A 23,243-nucleotide genomic window follows, 5' to 3' on the forward strand; every position below is an offset into this window, starting at 1 on the left:
TCCCCTCACCAAAGACCCCACCACTGCTAAACTCAACTTCCAGAAAGGAATGCAAGACGTCGCAGTCTGAATGACCAACAGCTGCCTGAAGCTCAACGCCGAGAAGACAGAAGTCCTCGTCCTCGGTACCACCCCTTCTGCATGGGACAGCACCTGGTGGCCAACCGCCCTCGGAAGCCCACCTACCCCCTCAGACAACGCCAAGAACCTTGGCATCGTACTCGACTCATCACTTACCATGAACCGACAAGTCATCAACGTCACCTCCAGCTGCTTCAACACCCTCCGCAAGACCTTCAAGTGGGCCCCCCCTGAGCCAAGGAAGACAGTCACCCATGCACTCATCACCAGCAGACTGGACTATGGAAACACACTCTATGCCGGCATCAACAAGTCCCTACTCCGCAAACTCCAGACAATCCAGAACACCGCTGCCAGACTCTTCCTTGGCATCCCCCGACACGAACACATCAGTCAACACCTACGAAGTCTCCACTGGCTCCCCGTGGAGAAAAGAGCCACTTTCAAAATCCTCACTCATGCCTACAAATGCCTACCCAACAACTGACCCAAATACCTCAACGACCGAATCAACTTCCATGTACCCCAAAGAAACCTCCGATCTTCCAACCTCCGATCTTCCAACCTCGCACTGGCCGAAACCCATCGCATTCACAGAGCCAGAGCAGGCGGAAGATCCTTCTCTCACATTGCAGCCGAGACCTGGAACAAGCTACCGGCAGACATCAGACACACCCCCTCCCTGAACACCTTCAGGAAGACCCTCAAAACTTGACTCTTCGGCTAAACAGATCTGCGCTCACAGGTGTTCCCATCCACCAAGTCTAATAGTGATATGTTTTCTTGAGTCCCGTTCTGTAGGGATTTCCCCCATTTAGAGTTTCTACAGCGGTGTATTGCTCGGCAAAAACTGAATTTTTTTCTATTGAAACCCTTCCCATCACTGACAGAGATAAGATGTTCCAGAATGCAATGGAAGACTTCAGTCCAGCCAAGATCCAACCCATGTTTAGAGTGTGATAGACTCTTTATGTGATAGACAGATAACTAGATAAATGCAACTGGATTACTCCCAGGGAATGTTCGGGTAGTGGTCATATTCTAACACTCTGATGCAGCCAGCTGAAACAGCTTACATTTTGTCCAATTTGTGACCAATACAGACAGCTTTTTTTTATTCCTGCAGTAGTTTAGATGTTTATTGAATGGGATTTGTAAGGTGCATGAGTGTGCCATCTGCAGAGACAACGCACGGTTTGTTGCACCCTGTCTTCCTCCAGAACCCTATAAGACTGCCCTCAGGCAGCATGCCAAAGGTTCTACTGCTAAAGTGAACAGTCGGTTGGAGAGTGGGCAGCCTTGCCTGGTTCCTCTTTTCAGGGCTGTACTGTCTGCGACTTTTTTTTCTGTGTTTACCCTAGCCACAAGCTTTGTATATAATTGCTTAACTCATTTAAGGGATGTTTGTCCTATTCCTACGTGTTACAAAACTTCCCACCTATATATGCACCCAACTGTGTCAAATGCCTTCTCTATATCCATCAATAATAGGGCATACTAGTACTATACTAACCTTGGGTATCAAAGCTGTGAAACATGTGTGAGTGGGCTGATATTACATAATGTGCCTTTTCAAGTGATAACCCCACCATGATGTTCCAGCACTAAATGTTTGCTTACTTTCAGAAATCTATTGGTCAACAGATTTCTCATTATCTTAATATCTGGGTTGATCATGGTCAGTGGTTGGTACAATTTCTTATACATGTGATTGCAATATTGGTTCGGGAAAGTGATTAACAGTGCCTCTCTCATTGCATATGCTAGACTTCGTAAAACAGTATTGATTTCAGGTTTCTTCTAAATAGCCAAAACCCCTTGGTTTGGAAGTATAGATGCGAAGACATTTTGTATAACAAACATCCCCATCTTTGCCTTACATGTCATTATCTCGAAGAGTATAACATCGTGGCCAGTTGTCTTTCACTTTGAATTCCTAAAAGGGGCAACAAGACATGTTTTATGAGCTAAGATTGAATGTGGAGAAATCACTCCTTTGTCACAACTTTTTCCTGATTGGGTGACAAGGTGAGCATACCAGTCAGCCACAGTCATGTCCTATCCAGCGATATTTATTCAACAACAAAAGAGTGTCCAAAAAGGAAAGAAAAGTGGAACAAATCACTACAATTTGATAAAACAACCCTCACTCACCAACCTGGTTGGTGACATGCTTGATCATAGGGTTCCACCAGAGATGCCTACTGCCAAAATCATCTGCTTTATTACGCCCAACTCTGAATCCACCGACATCTTCAGGTCTGCCTGGGACAGATTAGGTTTCCAGTCGGCGACTGACTCTTGCTGAGTGAGTACCCCTACCACTTTCTTTATCGTACCGGCTACCAATTAAAATCGGGTCGGACGTATGGAGATTGGTGAAACCATTTCCTTTTTGTTTTTTGTTCTCAGATTTTAATTTAGAGACCAGTTTAGAAGCTGAAACATGTTGACCTTTTAGGATGGATCTGGCCAATTTAAACCGGTGAGGAGCATACAATTCACTTGTTTTTACCTAGTGCTTGGTTTTCCGCCATTAAAATTGTTTTGGATAAAACCTCCACACTTTTTAATTTCACTTCCTATTTTTGCACTCATCACACTTTTTGAAAGGCACATACAGATCAATCAATCAATCAATCAAAGACATTTATAGAGCGCACTACTTACCCGGAGGGTCTCAAGGCGCTTGGGGGGGGGGAGGGGTGCTGCTATTGCTCGAACAGCCAGGTCTTGAGCTTCTTCCTGAAGGAGAGGTGGTCTTGGGTCAGGCGCAGGTCGGTCGGGAGGGAGTTCCAGGTCTTGGCGGCCAGGTAGGAGAAGGACCTTCCTCCTGTTGTCGTTCTTCGGATGCGGGGGACGGCGGCGAGGGCGTGACTGGCTGACCGGAGATGGCGTTTGGGAGCGTAGAAGTTGATGCGGTTGTTGAGGTAGCTCGGGCCTTGATCGTGTAGGGCTTTGTGTGCGTGGGTGAGGAGACGGAAGGTGATTCTTTTGTTGACGGGGAGCCAGTGCAGGTCTCTCAGATGTCCGGAGATGTGGCTGTGTCGTGGGATGTCGAGGATGAGTCTGGCTGAGGCGTTCTGGATCCGCTGGAGTCTCTTCTGGAGCTTGGCGGTGGTTCCGGCGTAGAGGGCGTTGCCGTAGTCCAGTCGGCTGGTGACGAGGGCCTGGGTGACCGTCTTCCTGGTCTCGGTGGGGATCCACCGGAAGATCTTCCGTAGCATGCGCAGGATGTTGAAGCATGACGAGGAGACGGCGTTGACTTGTCTGGTCATGGTGAGGGAGGAGTCCAGGATGAAGCCCAGGTTGCGTGCGTGGTCTGTCGGTTTGGGTGCGGTGCCCAGGGCGGGGGGCCACCAGGAGTCGTCCCAGGCGGAGGGCGAGGGGCCCAGGATGAGGACTTCCGTCTTGTCTGAGTTCAGTTTCAGGCGGCTGGTCGTCATCCGCTCGGCTACGTCTTTCATCCCTTCGTGAAGGTTGGCTCTGGCGGTGGCGGGGTCGTTGGTCAGGGAGAGGATCAGCTGGGTGTCGTCAGCGTAGGAGATGATGTTGAGGTTGTGTTGGCATGCAATGGCCGCGAGAGGGCTCATGTAGACGTTAAAGAGGGTGGGGCTCAGCGAGGATCCTTGAGGGACGCCGCAGATGACTTCGGTGGCCTCTGACTTGTACGGTGGTAGACGGACTCTCTGTGTTCTTCCGTCGAGGAAGGAGATGATCCATTCCAGAGCCTTCTCCTGGATTCCGACGTTGCTGAGGCGCTGCACTAGAGTGCGGTGGCAGACAGTGTTGAATGCCGCGGAGAGGTCTAGGAGGATGAGGGCCGCTGTTTCTCCGTGTCCATCAGGGCTCGGATGTCATCGGTGGCAGCGATGAGGGCGGTCTCGGTGCTGTGGTTGGCTCGGAAGCCAGACTGTGAGGGGTCGAGGGATCCATTCGTCTCGAGGAAGGCGGCCAGCTGTTTGTTGACAGTCTTCTCGATGACTTTGACTGGAAACGGGAGGAGCGAGATGGGGCGGTAATTCTTGAGTTCGGTGGGGTCCGCTGTAGGTTTCTTTAGTAGGGCGCTGAGTTCGGCGTGCTTCCAGCTCTCCGGGAAGGTGGCGGTGTCGAAGGAGGTGTTGATGAGGTCCTGCTCCGCTGTAATCCGGCGTTGTAGCACACCAGAGATGCAGTAGGCATCTCTGGTCGAACCCTATGATGAAGCATGTCACCAACCAGGTTAGTGAGTGAGGGTTCTTTTTATCAAATTGTATTGATTTGTTCCACTTTTCTTTCCTTTTTGGACACACTCTTTTTGTGTTGAATTAGTACAGTCTAGGTGGACTAAGAGTGGCTCCTTGCCCTCTCTCTCTTGTTCTTTTTTTTACTATCCAGCGATATCTCTTCTTCCACCAAAACTGAGCAATACATTTCATACCATTTCTTGCGTTTTATTACACCCAAGTTCCACTAACTTGTTCCTTTGCTTTGTCTGTTGTCCCATTTCTTCTTTTACCAAGTGTTTGTATTCCCTTCACTTCACTTTTGCAATCCAGTCATCTCCTGTATCGGTTTTATTACCATAATTAAAATACAGTATTCTTTTCAAAGCAGTCTTTATCATATCACCAATTCATGCAGTGCACTTTACTTCACTACTTAGATTCATGGGAGCCAAACACCCCTGTGCCCTTTTTAGGTTTCGCTGGGGAACGGAGCGTAAGCTCCGCCTCCAGAGAAATCTCTAGTCTTCAGTAAGGGACCCTTGGAATACGCCCTCTGTCCCATTGGCTAGCTCCATAAATGGAGGCTAGCCATTGGAACAGAGAGGCGTCCGTCATGGCTGGACCAGATTCGGGGGCGTTCCCGAGAATTTTTGGCTTTTGGCTACGTCATGCGACGTCAGCCAAAAGCCGGGAACGCCCCCGAATCTGGTCCGGCCGGGCCGTGCTTGCTGCTGTCCTGCCTTACTCGGTGTCCCTCCTCCTCCGTCCCCCCTCCTCGCTGTCCTATTATGGCCCGATCGAGTGGCCACCTCGATTGTTAACTAACTGAAGAGCCGGTGCCCACCCGGCATTGCCCCGTGTTCTCACCGCTGCGGCCCGGGGGCCTGAAAGTGATCAGAAGCTGAAGCGAGAGAAACGAAGGGGCCGCAACCTGATTGGTCCTCTGTTGACAGGAGGCGCGCTCTGATTGGCCGTTTGCAGTAGGCCTGTCCCGAGAGCCGCGCTCTGATTGGATGCCTTGCCCGCAGAAGCTGGGCGTGTATGGAGGCTCGACGCAGGAGCCACGACCGGATTGGGCCGCAGCAGTGGAGCCGCCCCAGCGAGGATCCGGAAGCCGAGTCAGCCGTTCGACCCCGTCCTCGCCGAGGGAATCTCCGAAGTGCCGGGTAATCACCGCCGGGCCCGGGGAGAAGAGGAGGAAGAGTGATGGCAGCTGGACTGCAGGGCCCCCGTGAGCGGAGGGAGCCCTGCAGCGAGAGGAGCGGCCTTCAGAAGCGAGCGGAGGGGGCGCGAAGCACATTGCCGGTGCCTGCCCCCCCGTGAGGCTCCCCGACTGGAGGGAGAGCCCCGAGTGAAGAGAGAGCCGCCGGCCGGTGAGTGAGCCGACGAAAGGGAGGGGCACCGGGACACATTGCCGGTGTCCGCCCTCCCCCGCAGTAGCGCGAGCTCGCGTTCCTTGGGTGTGTGAAGCCACGAGGGCTTCAAGGGCGGCCCCGGTTGGCAGTGGGTCGCCCCAACGTGCACAGAGCCCGGAGAGGCTCCCCGCCCCATTTTTTTGTATTTAGAGCCCTGAGAGGCTCTGGGGGGCATTTGGTGAAGTAAATGGAGAGTCAGGGCGGCCCCGGATGGCAGTGGGTCGCCCCAACGCTGAAGAGAGCCTGTTGAGGCTCAGAGGGGCCATTTTTCAGGACGTCGAGCCCCAGAGGGGGGCTCCAACGACCCCATATTTTTAGCTGGCGAATGCTTTTCCCTCGCAGCTGAGGTAAGGGGAAAAATGCTTTTAGATATATGTATGTTGTGTGCATGCTGGCAGTTCTAAGTGTGTTTATGTAAGAGTGTAAATGAGTAGGCAGAGTGTGTGTTTGTATATGTATAAATATGTATGTGTAAGTGAAGGTCAAGTGGAATGTAAAGGCACTTCCGCTACCCCAGGCATTTTGGTGAATTGACCTTGACCTCTTAAGCGGACTGCAGGCCACAGGGACTAGGTGACGCAAGCAATGCTGGAGAGCGGTCAGCAACCCGGAGAGTGACGTCAGCAGAACGCAATCCACCCAACGAGTCCCCATCATGGGGTGTGCCCTTACTTGACCCATCAGGCGTAGATAAACGTGCGAGTGTGTGCTCTGAGACCCCTGTGTATGGTGAGGTGAGCTGGGCGCCTCGCGTCCTTTTGACCTTTCTTCTTTCTTACTCCTGGCCTCTTTCATCCCTTCCCTTTTATTTCTGCCCTCTCTCTTGCTCTCCCACTCTTTTCTGCCCTCCCACTACTTCTTACACTTTCTCATTCCTACACTACCTCTGTATCCTGTCCTCTCCTCTTTGCATATGCCCTCTCAACATGCGCTATCACTGCACACAGCCTCTCTACACACGGCCTCTCTGCACATGCCTCTCTCCATATGATCTCTCTGCACAGGTCCATGTGTAGAGAGGGCAAGTGAAGAGAAGGCATGAGTAAAGAGGGCGTGTGCAGAGAGGGTGTTTTCCGGACAGGGCAAGTACAGAGAGATCAAGTGCAAATAGTGCACGTTTAAAAGGGCATGTGTAGAGGCTATACGTTGACCAGTGCTTATGATGAGAAAGTGAGTGCAGGTGACAACAAATCTGCAAACTCCAAAGGTGTTCCTTATGTGATGAGAACAAATCTGCAAACTGCTATGGTGTTGCTTTCCTGAGGCACTGTCAACTTTTTTCACACATTTTTTCCTCTTTCTGTCTACATTACTACACTAATACCTGCCCCCTCTCTCCCTTCTACCCTCTCTCTTTCTTGCCCTACATCCTTCCTTCTCACTCCCTCCCTTTCCCTCTCTCCCACTCTCTCCCTTTCCACCTCTCTTCTGACCTCTTTCACTTTACTGTCCTCAATCTCTTTTATCTCTCTCCTTTGTTTCAATCTCACTTCCTTTCGCCCTCCCTCTACATCTCTCACACTCCTGCCTTTCACTCTCCATCTACATCCACATTTTCTCTACACTTTCTATCCCGCACTCCTTATCTTTTCTTTCAACACTCTCTCGCTTCTGCCCTCCTTCCTGCTCTATTCTTTCCTGACCTCCCTATCTCTTCTGCCTTCTCTCACTCTATTACCTCTGCCCTTCTCTCTACTGTTATCCCTCTCTCTCTTCTGCCTTCTTAGTCTCTACTGCCCTCCCTTTCCACCTCTCTCTTTCACCTTCTTGTCCTCCATCTCTCTCCTCCTTCTCCTTCCCGCACTCCCTCTAACCTGCTGCCCTCTCCTTTCTGCCTTTCTCACACCCTCCTACCTTCCCTCATGCCCTCACACTCCTTTATGCCCTTTCTCTCTCTCTTCTGCCTCTATTCCTTCCTTCCTGCCCTCCCTCTCTATCCTGCCCTCGCTTCCTTTTGACCTTTCTTCTTTCTTACTCCTGGCCTCTTTCATCCCTTCCCTTTTATTTCTGCCCTCTCTCTTGCTCTCCCACTCTTTTCTGCCCTCCCACTACTTCTTGCACTTTCTTATTCCTGCACTACCTCTGTATCCTGTCCTCTCCTCTTTGCATATGCCCTCTCAACATGCGCTATCACTGCACACAGCCTCTCTACACACGGCCTCTCTGCACATGCCTCTCTCCATATGATCTCTCTGCACAGGTCCATGTGTAGAGAGGGCAAGTGAAGAGAAGGCATGAGTAAAGAGGGCGTGTGCAGGGAGGGTGTTTTCCATGCAGGGCAAGTACAGAGAGATCAAGTGCAAATAGTGCATGTTTAAAAGGGCATGTGTAGAGGCTATAAGTTGACCAGTGCTTATGATGAGAAAGTGAGTGCAGGTGACAACAAATCTGCAAACTCCAATGGTGTTCCTTATGTGATGAGAACAAATCTGCACACTCCAATGGTGTTGCTTTCCTGAGGCACTGTCAACTTTTTCACACATTTTTTTCCTCTTTCTGTCTACATTACTACACTAATACCTGCCCCCTCATTCCCTTCTACCCTCTCTCTTTCTTGCCCTACATCCTTCCTTCTCACTCCCTCCCTTTCCCTCTCTCCCACTCTCTCCCTTTCCACCTCTCTTCTGCTCTTTCACTTTATTGTCCCCAATCTCTTTTTTCTCTCTCCTTTGTTTCAATCTCACTTCCTTTCACCCTCCCTCTACATCTCTCACACTCCTGCCTTTCACTCTCCATGTACATCTACATTTTCTCCTCACTTTCTATCCCACACTCCTTATCTTTTCTTTCAACACTCTCTCGCTTCTGCCCTCCTTCCTGCTCTATTCTTTCCTGCCCTCCCTATCTCTTCTGCTTCCTCTCACTCTATTACCTCTGCCCTTCTCTCTTCTGTTATCTCTCTCTTCTGCCTTCTTAGTCTCTACTGCCCTCCCTTTTCCACCTCTTTCTTTCACCTTCCTGTCCTCCATCTCCCTCTCTCTCCTCCTCTAGCCCTCCTTCTCCTTTCCGCCCTCCCTCTCTTACCTGCCGCCCTCTCCTTTCTGCCTTTCTCACACTTTCCTACCTTCCCTCATGCCCTCACACTCCTTTATGCCCTCCCTCTCTCCTGCGTCTATTCCTTCCCTCCTGCCCTCCCTCTCTATCCTGCACTCGCTTCCTTTTGAGCTTTCTTACTCCTGGCCTCTTTCATCCCTTCCCTCTCTCTGCAAATAATTTCATTATAAATGCACTCCACATTTCTGTGTAAAGTAAAGCACATCAACGTTTTACACATAATTCAATGAAGATACAAAACACCATTTATCAAAAGCTCAAACTTTAACAAAGGGAGTGCAGAGTAGGGAGTGCATAGAGCAGGGGGAGTGCAGAGTGCATAGAGTGCAGAGTGCGTGCAGAGTGCGTGCAGAGTGCATAGAGGGTGCAAAGTGCATAGGCAGTGCAGAGTACATAGGGAATGCAGAGTCCAGAGAGAGTGCATAAAGAGTGCATACAAAGTGCATAGGGAATGTATACAAAGTGCAGAGTGCATAGGGAATGCAGAGTGCATAGGGAGTGCATACACAGTGCAGAGTGCATAAAGAGTGCAGAGAGAGAGTGCATAAAAAGTGCAGAATGTATAAAGAGTGCAGAGAGAGTGCAGAGTGCATAAGGAGTGCAAAGTGCATAGAGAGTGCATATGTAATGCAGAGTGCATAGGGAGTGCATAGACAGTGCAAAGTGCAGAGAGAGTACATAGGGAGTGCAGAGTGTATAGAGAGTGCAAAGTGCATAGGAAGTGCAGAGTGCATAAGGAATGCAGAGAGTGCATAGGGAGTGCAGAGTGCATAAGAAGTGCAGAGTGCACAGTGCATAGACAGTGCACAGTGCATAGGTAATGCAGAGTGCATAGGGAGTGCAGAGTGCATAGGGAGTGCAGAGTGCATAGGGAGTGCAGAGTGCATAGACAGTGCAGAGTGCATAGGGAGTGCACTCTGCACTCTTTAGGCACTCTGCACTCTCTATGCACTCCCTATGCACTCTGCACTCTCTATGCAAAGTGCTGCATAGGGAGTGCAGAGTGCATAGGGAGTGCATAGGGAGTGCATGATAAGTGCAGAGTGCATAGGGAGTGCAGAGTGCATAGGAAGTGTGGAGTGCATACAAAGTGCACAGTGCATACAGAGTGCTGCATAAAAAGTGCAGAGTGCATAGGGAGTGCATAGGAAGTGGAGCGTGCAGGGTGCATATAGAGTACAGAGTGCATACAGAGTGCTGCATAGGGAGTGCAGAGTGCACAGGGAGTGCATATGAAATGCAGAGTGCATAAGAAATGCAGAGTGCATAAAGAGTACTAGGGAGTGCTAGAGAGTGCCAAGTGACTGCAAAAAAAAGGTAATGTAAATGACAATGCCATTTACTTATCTGTTTTCGAAACAAAAACATAAATACAAATTTTGGCATATACAATGCCAATAACTCTAACTTTTCCAAAGGCGAAACCATTGCATTGTAAATGCTTGTTTCAATCATGATATCTTATTGGTTGTTTTCTAGGTTCTGTACATGCTCTATCTCAAAGCAGGCACACCACATTAATCTATTCATGCCTCATTTGAATAAGCGTACCACTGTTTTTTTTTTTAACTTGATTCTACATGTATAGAATGTTTAAATTTGCTGTATCGTAAAACTATACTAGCTGTTGATTTATCTGAGATTGCTTTGCTGTTTCCTCATCTGAATTGTAGTTGTACATTATTCTCTCAAGTATTACTGTAATGATGGATCATTCATCGTTTTTAGTACAGTAGTATGTCCGTGGATCTACTACTAAGTATATATAAATAAATGAATTGAAATGTATAACAGGTGCAGCGTATGGTTATTCTGCCTATGTACCTCTCAGCAGCACAGTGATATGTGATACTGGAGGGACGTAAATATCATGGCCCTACAAAATAGCATGAACCTCTTCCACTGTCTTCAGATCTCTCAAACTTCTTGTTGCAGCCTCTGCTAATACATACTGACTTCTTTCTGCCATAATAGACTAGTCTAGGACACCAGAAGCTTGCTCTAGCGCGGTGAGAGAAATCTAGCCTGTACGTTGTGTTATTTACGCCTGCATTTTAACTTTGAAATATTTTTAAAGCACCATATTGACCGCTAAACTTTTACCTTATCTGCATCTTTGCACTGCTCACTCCCGGGTTGCGTCCTTGGTCTGCCTCTGCAATTCGTGCCATTTGTCGAGGGATGCAACTCCTCCTCCACTGGCTGCACTCACTTCCGGTAGGGAGGGTGACGCTCTAGTGGTCGCTAGCTCCCTACTTAAACGGCATGCTACGCCGGACGCACAGCACACCAGAAGCTTGCTCTAGCTCGGTTAGGGAAATCTAGCCTGTACATTGTGTTATTTTGGCCTGCCTTTTAACTTTTAAATATTTTAAAAGCACCATATTTACAGCAGAACTTTTAACTTACCTGCATCTTTGCACTGCTCTGCTCACTCCCAGGTTGTGTCCTTGGTCTGCTGCAGCAATTCGTGCTGTTTGAGCGGAGGGGCGCAACTCCTCCCCCACTGGCTGCACTCACATCAGGTAGGGAGGGTGATTCTCTAGTGGCCGCTAGCTTCCTACTTAAACGGCATGATACGCCAGACGCACAGCGGAAGCGCCAAAAGGCAATCCCGTCTGCGTCCGTCCGCACCGGGACCGCGCCCAGCACCAGAGATGCCGGTCGTTGCCTTTCGCCAACAAACTGACCCTATATCCTACTCAAGCACTGTTTTCAGATTCTAAATCACATGCTTTATCCTGGAAAATTTGCACACAAACAGGTCGCTGAAGTGTACTAATTGCGTTTTTTTGTTTAGGTGTAGCCCAACTCCACGTAAACAGTACTGTAAAAATTGGCACCGCAGTAATGCAGCTCCAAGCCCAAGCTAATGAGGTACAATTATAAATGCCTGATCTCTGCCCAAACATAAATTAGACATCTCTGAGTTACTCAATGCCCAGTGCCTAGATCTGCGCTTCTTTACCAAAACATGGGGCGACCAGGCATCCGGCCCGGACTGCTGTACTGCGGTGCCTCCTGGCTACACAGTATTCAGACCAGACAGGAAGCTCAAAAATGGGGGTGGTCTTGCTATATTATCTATCAAGATAGTGTTTTCAGCCTCCTTCAAAACCATTACCTCCTCAGTCTGTGAGGCCTTATTTTTCAGTTTTCCAATTGTCTCTCATTCAAATTGTCTCTCATTCAAAGGAATGCTGTTATATCGCCAACCGGGGGTGGGGTAGGGGGGGATTGGGGGGCTGGAGGACCGTTCATTGCTTTCCTCAATACACTACTTAAAACTTGAGCTCTGAAGAACAATTTTGCTGTACTAGGTGATTTCAATTTGCATCTGTACCCGGTCATGGACTCAAACAAGATCTCCTTACTTGATACCATGACACTTGCTGGTCTAAACCAAAGGGTCAAGGGCCCCACCCATCAGGCCGGCCATAGTCTGGATGGTATTTTTACTAACTATGACGTACTTGAGATCAAGCAAATCCTCCACCGAGTTAGACCGACCATAGTGCCATCATTTTTTAGCTTAACTCAAACGAAGGCCAATCAAGCCAATACAACCAGTCAGTTGGATCATACCGTAATTGGAAACAGGTAGACAACAACCAGCTTAACCTCCAGCTCTACACCCCAGAAAGAAAGGGGAGTGGTTACTCTCAGGAATTTTGTAATGCACTGGCAAAACACTTTCAAAATAAAGTGGAGCAAATCTTTACCACCTTCGGCAATGGGGCAAACTCAGATACTCACAACACCTCAAGGTCACAACATCCGAGTGCCCCCATCCTCACAGAATTCAGAATAGTAACCGTTGATGAGACAATTACTCATATTTCAAATATAAGATCATGCTCTCCCTATGATCCCCCTCCCTCCAATGATTTTGAAACAAGCCCAGGAGATCCTTAGAACAAGCCTAACTTCAATTTTTAACTATGTTTACTGAAGGTGTCTTTCCCTCTATTTGGAAGAGGGCCTTGATTCTACCCCTTTTGAAAAAACCCAATCTGGATGGACTGGACTCCGGCAACTAAATGCCTATCTCCCGCCTTCTGGTCCCAGCCAAGCTGGCCGAAAAGGTTATGAACAACCAGCTCACATCATATCAATATGAACAGAACTTCCTGGATGAGTCACAATTTGGATTCATGGCAGAGCATAGCACCTAACCAGCGCTAATAAAGGCCACTGATGAAATAAGAAAAGTATTGGACACAGGGGGCGTTGCGGCTCTTGTCCTCCTTGACCTGTCGGCCGCCTTTGGCACGGTAGACCATAAAACCCTGCTTAAACTACTATATTCTTTTGGCATTTCTGGAAAGGCACTTACATTGGTCTCCTCCTTTCTAGCCGATAGGATAGTCTCTGTTGCACTGGGTAATTTCACTTCCCCGTCCTCACACTTCCAGGTGGAGTTTCACAAGATTCTAGTCCTACGCTTTTCAATGTATATGTTTCTGAACTGGCATCACTAATCAGATCTTTTCGGATGGCACCAACATCCTACGCGGATGACACCAAAATTGTGGTACTAGATTCAAGCTAGCCTGGCTGATGATGGCTGATTAGCCAGAAACCGGTCCCAGGATGCTTGTTTCCGGTCCAGGGAAAACATGGCGTGGTAGTACGGGCTGGACTGTTCCTATGAGGCACAGGGTCAGAATGATTTGCATTTGGCCATGTCTGAACTTAGGTGGCTGAGTGAGCTAAATAATGATGATGGGTTAAACCCAGATCAGTTGACTGGGGTGAGTGCTTGCATTTTTCAACACTCCGTCCATCATCCCCTTTGGTTTTGCTTTGTTCGCCTAAATTGTGGTATTCATCAGCAAAAATACCTAGCCACCAGTAAACAAATTTAGGGACTGTATAACAGCAGTCAGCTCATGGATAAGTTTGCACTGCCTTAAGCTAAATTCCGTGAAAACCGAGGTAATTCTGTTTGGTAACTATTCCCCCTCCTGGTCTCAGATTTGGTGGTCAGATGACCTGGGAACAGCACCAATCCCTGTCTCCGAAGTAAAAAATCTGGGTGTGATGATAGACCAGAGACTCTACTTTGAAGCCCAAGTTAAGTCAGTTTTATCATTAAGTTTCTTCATTCTTAAAGCAATCAAGAAAATAATACCTCTGATTCCAACAGAAAGCAGGAAAACTGTAGTCCCATCCCTAGTCCTCCCCAGATTGGATTATTGTAAAGGGTTACATTTTGGCATTCCCATGAAGCAATTACATAGGCTCCAGATGATCCAAAATGTGGCTGCAAGGCTCCTCTTGGGGATTCCCAAATTTCAGTTGGTGGGAAATCACCTCCAGAGTCTGCATTGACTGCCAATCAAAAGTTGTATCAAGTTTAAAACCCTGTGTATCACATACAAGGCATTACACAAGACCGGCCCTCAATTCTTGAAATGTTTTTTTTATTGGTACTCTCCAAATAGATGCCTTAGATCACAAGGGGCAAAAAGTATACTTTATCAGAGATTTTTTAAACCAAACTGGGGTGGCAGAAGATTTGTGGTGGGAGCTACAAGGCTCTGGAACTCCCTTCCTTTTAACATCAGAAATCATCCCTCCTTGACATTGTCCAGGAAAGTCATTAAGACCTGGCTCTTCGTTGAATAGTGCTTCTGCTCGCTTCTCGGTCTGCTAGCGCCAGGATACTGTTGGTATTTATGTGCTGTATACATTTATAATATAACATAGTCTACCCCATTGTAACCTATCCTCTCATAAGATGGAGCAACTGTCCCATTGTTGTGTGTATCTTGCCTTACTACCAGTTCACAGAAGAGCTTGCAGTACCTGGAAAAGGTGAGGTCTCTCCATACACCCAACATGATACGATTATCACAAAGTTGTGCCTGATTGATCTCCATATATTAGGTAAATTGCATTGAAGTAAAGAAAGATGTAGGAAGTTTCAGCTCTATAAGGTTGTCACTAGAGAGTTACTAGGTTTTGTGTATACCAAAACTCACCTGGAACTAGATGTTAGCATCTGCTTAGCTCTTCTCTGAAAGAGCTCCCTATTTGACTCCTGGCAGATCAATAACACACTTCGAACACCATGTAGTACTCATTCTATAACCCAGTCATACTGCTCTTGCAAGCTGCTCTCATCTCGCACTGAGATAACAAACAGCCCTCTGCTCCAGATGGCAAGCCAACAAACATAGGCACTTCTGAAAGCAAGAAAGGGGCAAAGGAGGGACCAAAAGGAAAGCAAGTTCATTACAAAGTAGCCCCCCTCCACTTAAACTTGAGGTATGTCTTACAACAGATAAAAATACAAAATTGCATCTTTAAACACTAGGAGAGAGCATAACGTGATTGTAAATCTTCCTCAATTTCAGGTTGATTACCAAGACGACCTCATTCATTTTCCTTCCTATGAGGAACATGTTGCTGACAAAACCACTCTTGGGTGGGTGAACCAAGGCAATCATCCCTTGGGCCAGAATGGCAGGGAACTCCTGATTGATTAGGTGTGGCTACTATTCTTCAGAATGAAAGAGACTGATACAGTGCTATAGAAGTGCCCAGAATTGTATATGAAACTGACGGATTTCTAAAACTCAAGATTTAGAAGTCGAATAATGAACTATTTTTACAGAAAAACTTCTTACTACTGTCTTATTTTGCATAAGGGTTTAATGCACTAAGGCTACCTTTTCCATAACCTTGATTTTGGGTGATTGGTTCACAAGATCCTTCCAATGGGAATAGTGGCCACACTGATGTAACAGACCAGTACTAGATTCAATCCATAGATTTTGCAGAAACTGAAGTTTCTACTCTCAGGTTGAATGCAGCTGCATGGTAAATCTAGACGTAGGTATGACGGGTACATTTTACAGAGTCTCAGATTCTGAGTGCAGTACTGCCATATGGGCACACAAATTCTGAACTTTTTCACAGTTTTCTCTTTATTTTGATTTAGAATTCATTAACAAAAGATTGTAACATAAAATGCAAATTTTCATACTTCAAATGTTCTGTGAAGTCGCTTTTGTGACTGAACTGTGAAATGAAGTATGTTTAGAGGAGTGGTGAAGGAGAACTGTGTACCCTAGTTTTGAAATCCAGAGAGGAACCAAGAGATAGATTACTAAATGTAAGGTGAAATTCAGGGTCATGTTAAGTGAATCTGAAAAGGAAAGGGAGCCCTCTATTTAGGTGGTAGCTGCTTAAGGTATACGAAAGAAGATTTCAGTATCCTTATCTGCAATGTGGTTGGCAGAGAAACTGTGATATGAGATATAGCCTGTAAAAAAATGTAAACAGATGGAGAAAAAAAAAAGTAATGGGTGAAAATGTTGACAATGTCTGCTGCTGGTAATTTCTCCATTCTCCCTAACTGACCCCCTCGTTATTTGCTCACTGTACCACTATAGAACGGGACAAACGTACGCAAATCAGATGTGGTCCTGCCCTGTTGGAAACAGCCCTCTTGCCATATCACTTCCCCATTCAATAGAACCAAATTCCTCCTGAATAAGACACTGCTTTAATTCTATGGCACCGTGGCTCGGAGCCTGTGTCTTGGCACATGAAAAACAAAAGAGAGAGAACACTGAGAAAAATAAAAGCGTGATGCGTTACATGTTTGAATTAATCTCAGCACTTTTATGCTCACTTGTTTTTTTCTGGACACATTACAGCACGTTATTTTTGCATCAGTAGATACAGTAAAGTCCAAATTGCAAAGTAACACTGCCTGTAAACAGAAACAAGAAGATAGGACAGGCTTGTTGTTTAGTCAGAACTAGCCTCATGTAAGAAACTAAATGGCAGAAATTGATCGAAATATTACAGATCATCAGAGGGGGTTATACTTGATTAATTTCAAGAGATTGTACCAAATAAATGTTGACCATACAGATGGTCTTGTAGTTAACATCCTGATAACGTTGTCAGTAGACTTATTTTATCATGGTGTGCAACCACTTTTGAGTTATGATGACCATGAAAAAGTAATGACCGACCTGCTTAAATCAACCCTTTCCACTACAGTGCATCATTTTAAGAAGGGGACCAAGCACATACTAATCACTCTTAGCAAAACCTTATATGGGTAGTCCATCCTGCCTAGAACCCGAGTCTCATTTTATCCTATTAGAGACGCTTTGGTGAAGAGCAGCGTGAGTCACTGAATAGAGTAAACTCTGGGCAACATTTGGCCATACCCCTCGAACTCAAAGGCATGATTCAGGGAAACGTTATTAAGGATTGAAAAATTCTTCTGGGTACCATTCCATGTCCTCATTTTTTGCTAACTTGTCTAATTACAGAAGAGGAACAATTATTAATTCCTTACAGTCCTCTTTGCACAACCCAGTCTTCTTAGAAGGCTTCTTTGTATTCATCGTCCCCAACACTCTCAACCACTTCAACATCAGTATCGTTAGTGACCGCCAGAGTTGTTTCAATAAATAAAATCTATCCCATGCTACACTTTTCCTAGAAGGGTTGAACTCTTATAAAAGTGTCTCTTACCAAACCATTTCAACCAGACATACCCAGTTTGCTATCACTGCCTTCCTCTGATCCATTACATGACACCACCCCTCACCCGGTGTAACTACCACACCACAAGCTCCCACTTCAACCTTCCTGACTCACGTACAATGCAAACCACAACTAACACAAGACGTTAATTAACCATGGAATAATTTCAAACTTAAGCACTTGAACTACTGCTTTCAGATTCGCTGCCAGAAACCATATTACATCATTTAAACCACGGGCTAACCACTGCCTTTGATGCAATGAGTCCCTCAAGGTATTTAGTTCTCCCTAGAAACTAATAAAAAAAAACTAGCTGGTTCTTTAAAGACCTGAAGACTGTAAAAGCTGAAAACAATGTCATTTTAAAGACCATGGAGGAAACTATGGAACAATATATACAACCCTTCTTTTCAACAGCGTGCTAACTCTACAAAGCCACCATCAAAGATGCTGCACACATGACTCACCTTTCTGAAAGAAGCTATCCTGCTGGAGAACTCCACAAAATCTTCACTGAATCCTACATCCCAGTCTTTACCTCCCTCTTATTCATTCAGAAGCCCTCTGTAAAAATCTGTCCACTCAGTTCATCTCCAAAGCTACCTTCTGATTAATTCTCCCAAACAATGCCTGGCATAGCCACGACCTTTTAATACTTGTCTCTCCAGGCTTTCCTCCATATTTCTAACATTCTGCCCACTCGCTGCTGCCTGTCTTACATAGCTCACTAAAGACCGAGACACAACAAACTCCATGGCACTTCTTTCCCTTCCAACATTTTTCAAAAAGATTCTCTTCACCATTTAGCATTGTATTAAGCTGAGTCAATAGCAATCACTTCATTAACTGACAACTGCCACAGTGATCCCAAAACCTCACACATCAATCCATTCAAATACAGTCACCTCTTCTATAGAACTTTATTAGGCAAACCTATTGTAATGTATTTATTTACACAGCTCCCTTCCTCCTTTAGAGAATCGGACAACATTCCTACCTCTGTATTTCTTGGAACCATCCTTAATCACTTCATTAGACCTATTCAGGTCTAGCGTCAATGGGAATTGAATTGGGGCCCTTCTGCTATTGGAGCTCCCCTATGCCATACACACAGTGCATTACCAGCCTTTTTACTAAGTACGAGCAACCTCAGGCTACACGGTACAGTCCTGGACTGGACCTAGTCATATCTATTGAAAAATAGTCACATTATCTCCCTCTTTCCTTTCATATCTCCCAAGTTCAACTTCAATGTAGCCGTCCCTCACGACTCCACCATCCCTCCTCCTCTTCATTGCTTACCTCATCACCCTCTACCAGTCATCAAATCTATGACCATCACCTGCTACTGTCATGCTGATGACATGTAGGACATCCTCAGATTGGAATATACATCTCATAACAGAGGACTAAAGGTTTGTGTATGATCACATCAAGTTCAACTCCTCCAAAATGGAGATCTTCACATGTGCACTCTAGTCCCCACATCACTGTTCTGCCCTTTGCAAATTAATATTCTGCCACATTCCCTAAGCAAACCGGAGGGTGCCCTCTCCATTCTTCACCAAGTAAATCAGGTCACCAGATTCTCCTTCGTTACTATGAGTTACATTTTCCTACTCTGGGGTTTTCTCATACGGTACAGACCGCGAATCACCTTGGTTCTGTCATGCCTCAGTTATGTCAGTGGACTCTACCAAATGCCACATATTCTTGTGCCACACAGACTCCTGTACATCAATCATGTGGCTCCCAGACTGCCTCTACTGTCTCCTTCCAGAAAAGAGAATTGGGAGAGCTTTTCAAGGTGGCACTTAAATAAGATTGGTGTGGTTGCACTAAATGTACATGAGACAGTTGTCCACCAGACCTTTGTATCTCAGTGGCTCCTGTAGGGTAATTTCCTTGTGTAAAAGTTTAACAATCAAAACAAAATACCCTCAGCCATGCTTTGAGTTGTAGCTTGCGGGCACTTTAGCACTACTAGGAGGAAGCATATGCATTGATGTTTCATCAGTAGGGTGGACTTTAAGGGATGCTGCTCGGCAGTGACATGCTCCATCAACTAGCGCCAAATCTGGGCTCTGGGCATGTGTTCCATTTGATAGCTGCTGGAAGTCCACTATATTAGTGTGCCCAGTATGCCACTTCAGACACAGCCGAGCCATATGTAAATCAGTGTTGGTCCTGCTCATGAGGCATTCACTTGCAAATGCTTAAAAATTATTTCTATAGATCTTACAGATCATATGACAAAAAATCATTATTTGTACATGGCATTAACATTTACATTGCTTTGTGTTTCAGGGAGTTTGATTTGATGACTATTCTCACTGAAGTGAACAAAGAAGTAGCAACTAAAGTTTTGAATGGATTTAAACAGATGTCCGAATTCAGGACAACCCTACGAAAGAAGTTGGTCTTTCCTGTCCCTCTGCAAAAGCCTGATGGATTTAGAGAAGAGGAAGCTATGGATACGTGTGACTAGACAGAATGTTATTGCTTCAATTCCAGGAGTCTGAAAGACTGTTGATGTACTACCTCAAGATACACATCCGCTTAGATCCTGTAAAATGAGTGATAGTCGGACAACATTTTTAACTGATTTTACACATCTGCCATAAATACATCTGAAAGAAAATCTATTATATTTTTCCGTACCCATGCCCACCCAACTCCTCCCTGAACCTCTCCACTGCCACCCGTTGCAAGCCCCACCCACCTGCTTACTTTTCCTCCATCTCATGTGCAACTGAACTGGAATGTCTCAACAGATCTGGAACTGTGTTTGCAAACTTTTCACTTCTTCTTTTGTATTTTAGGACAGTTCCATTTACCAGTGAGCAGTTAGCCAGTAGAGGTGGGCAAAATGTCTGCAGTAGAGTGCAATTGGGACTGATCCAGTGCTCCGTGGGTGAAGAAAATAATCCCAAAAGCATATAAGCATTAAGCCTAAATATATAGCCAACTGGGAAAGTTGCTTTAAAGAGCTTAGTCAAGGGCCAGACAGTGTAATTAACTTAACTCTGTTATGTCCACCTCCTAACTCTCACTTCCCCGAGGCTACCTTTGTTGAGACTTTAACCTTTTCCATTCACCTTTCGCTCCTCACATCCTTTACATCACACGTTGTCTCTTAGTCCTCATTGCTTTTTCCTGTACTTCCACTCTGCTGCTTCTTTTATTCCTAGGAGAATATTATTGCTTCTCCTATCCTTTGTGCCTTGCAGAAACTCCAGATATTCCTATACTTATTTTTGTTAAGGTAGGGGAAAGAGAATAAAGAGTAATTTGTAAGGTTGCCAGTTCTCAGCTTGAATACTTTGTCACCTCTATTGATGATTTTCGGATGGGTGCTTCTAACAGCAGATTCCTCACCTTATGAACATTATAAGTACTAGACTGTAACTGGAGATTTTTCCTCAGCAATTTGCTCCAGGGTCGCTAAGTGATGTTGTGCGGTTCCTGTTCTGCCATGCCCCGCTTCTAAAATGATGTTGGGCCATAATGTAACCACTACCTCTGTACATCGACGCCAGTTTCTTTCTTTCCGCACCTTCTGGCGCAGATCCGGAGCTTACTTGGTTTCTGTTACCTGACAGTAAACTTTACTAAAAACATTTCCAGTGTACAAGGGACATGTCTTCCCTTCAAACCCGCAGGATTTAAACCCTGTAAGGATTGCCACAAACCAGTGTCAGTTACTCAGTGACAGACCCTAATGAGGTCTGTCTCTGGTGTCTGGGCTCCTCACATAACTGCATTGTGAGACAAATGCGCTCAGAATAATCTGAAGCCCACCTGGGACTTAGAAACCAAACTCTACGTCGCAAGGCGGAACAGGAAAGCTCGGAAGTCCCAGTCCTGATACCTAGCGGACATGTGTGATCTCTTAGCCATCAGCAACAAGCTGATTTTTTTTATCTACAGTATCTCATATTTTTGTGCTTAGACTTTGTCAAGACATTGGATCTTGAGAAGATCATTGAAGGTGTGAACTTTACCAGACTCTGGAACACAAAGGAAAGCTTGAATAAAAAAGACAGCCGGCTCCTAGAGGAACTGCTTTTCAGAATAAAATCAAAGGGACCTTTTAAAAAATGAAATGGGTACCAGCCTAAAGGAAAATGAGAAAGAACTTCAGGGTAGGACCCAGATAAGCCCCTACCAGTGAGTTTGTGTGTGTGTGTTTGTATATAAGTGCTGCTCCTGATTTGCAATGCACAGTGTTCTTATCAATGATATAATTTCAAATATCATAAACAATGATGTTATCAATGATAAAATAGATCATCTGATGTTCTGAGTGATGTAGTATGTGAGGTCATAAGCAGTGTATGGCGAAGTTTATAATGTTATGTTTTAACTAACACTTTTGCCTAGCTATAACGTAACTTTAACCTTTATTTTCTGTCGTATGACTGGATGGTAGTGTTAGGTTTTCAGGGTACTTACTTCTATATCCCCATCCTGTAGTCCCACACATGCTATCTGCAGTTTCCATGAGCAATGTCAGTTCTCCATGCTCCCTTATGGCCTCACCAGTGCCCCTCTGGTGTTCACAAAAGTGATGGTGGAGGTTGCTTGCCATCCAAGGAGGTTGGAAATACCAGTCTTCCCATAACTCATTAACTGGTTGCTAAAGGTGGGCTCACCTCAGACAGTTGTCAATGAACTCCAGGCAACGGCTGCCCTGTTGACATAAATGGAGGTTTCCATCAACGTGCCAAAGTCACACCTGACTCCTTCACAGAAGCTCCCTTTCACTGAAGCCATCTTGAACATGGTGCTGTGTCATGTCACCCCTTCTTCCTCATTGAGTCCAGGATGTTTTGGCTATGAGCCTGATGTTTCAACCCTTGGCGTGGCTCTTAGTTAGAGCGTCTCCTGAATCCTGCTAGTGGACCAGGCCAGGTTGCACATCTCTGGAAGTCTGAATTCTCAGTGGGCTCAGCGCCAAGGGAATCTCTCCGATTCCATCCATGTTTTGGGGGAGACTGTAAAAGACTGCAGTGGTGATTGCTTGCAGTTGGACTGGCAGCGGACCCCTCTCCATAACCCACCCAGAGCTGACAGCTGTGACGGATACATCGCTTCTGGGTTTGAATGACCATCAGGAGTAGGTGGAGATAAGAGGACTCTGGACTGCGGAGGAAAACTGCCTCCACATCAACCTGTGGAGTTGCAGGAGATTTTCTTGGCACTAAAGGCTTTCCTCCCACCAATCAAAGGGGAAATGGTGCAAGTGCCTTTATCCAAAACCACCACCATTAGGTACTGCAACAACCAGGGCAGAGTGAAACGGTGTGTCCTGTGCCAAGAGGCACTACACTTCTGGAACTGACTGATTTGTCAAGGAATCTCCTTGGTTGTACAGGTGGCAGGATCATTAAGCACCAGGGTGGACACACTCAGCTAGCCTTGTTTGGCACATCACTAATGGTGCTAAGGAGTGACACCGAGTATCTTCCTGCAATGGGGAAAACTCTGTCTTGATCTTTACACCTCAAGCATGAATGCACAGTGTCCAACCTTTTGTGTGTTGGAGTTCGAAGGCCACTCTTTCTCAGAGATGCCATTCAATTGAATTGGAGCTTCGGAATCCTGTACGCCATTTTGATTCTACTTCTTGTGCCCAAAGTTATGAAGAAGATTAAGAATGACCAGGCACAAGTCAACTTAGTGCTTCGCAAAAGAAAGTGGGGTACTCAAAACCTTTTGACCATGAGCATCTGTCCTCCGATCCGGTTGCCTTTCCAGTAGGATCTTCTGTCTCAGAATTAGGGCAGGGTCCTACACCCGAGCCAGTACAGCTTACACCTCCATGTTTGGAGAGCGAGTGATGATGGCTAACTTCTTTTGACCTTCTTCCCAAGGTAGTAAATTTCATTCTAGCAGCCAGGTGTCCCTCCACTAAAACCATCTATGCGGGATACTGGGAGAAGTTTCTTCTATGCATGTCTGGGTC

General features: G+C 46.1%; 1 protein-coding gene across 5 annotated transcripts in view; it reads left to right on the forward strand.

Annotated features, from left to right (window-relative positions):
* LOC147730436 (caspase-8-like) overlaps positions 1-21,571 on the forward strand; it is a 260,962-nt gene extending 239,391 nt beyond the window's left edge. For 4 of the 5 annotated variants that reach the window (XM_086955245.1, XM_086955246.1, XM_086955247.1 and 1 more), the window contains one exon: positions 19,583-21,571. In XM_086955245.1, coding sequence (XP_086811371.1) covers positions 19,583-19,763 — 181 coding nt within the window. In that variant the 3' untranslated portion in view covers positions 19,764-21,571. The remainder of the gene's footprint in view (positions 1-19,582) is intronic. The other variant, XM_086955248.1, reaches the window with a different exon arrangement.
* Positions 21,572-23,243: the final 1,672 nt, after the last annotated feature.

This window comes from Lissotriton vulgaris, chromosome 2_1 (genome assembly GCF_964263255.1).
Source record: "Lissotriton vulgaris chromosome 2_1, aLisVul1.2, whole genome shotgun sequence".
NCBI classification, from domain to species: domain Eukaryota; kingdom Metazoa; phylum Chordata; class Amphibia; order Caudata; family Salamandridae; genus Lissotriton; species Lissotriton vulgaris.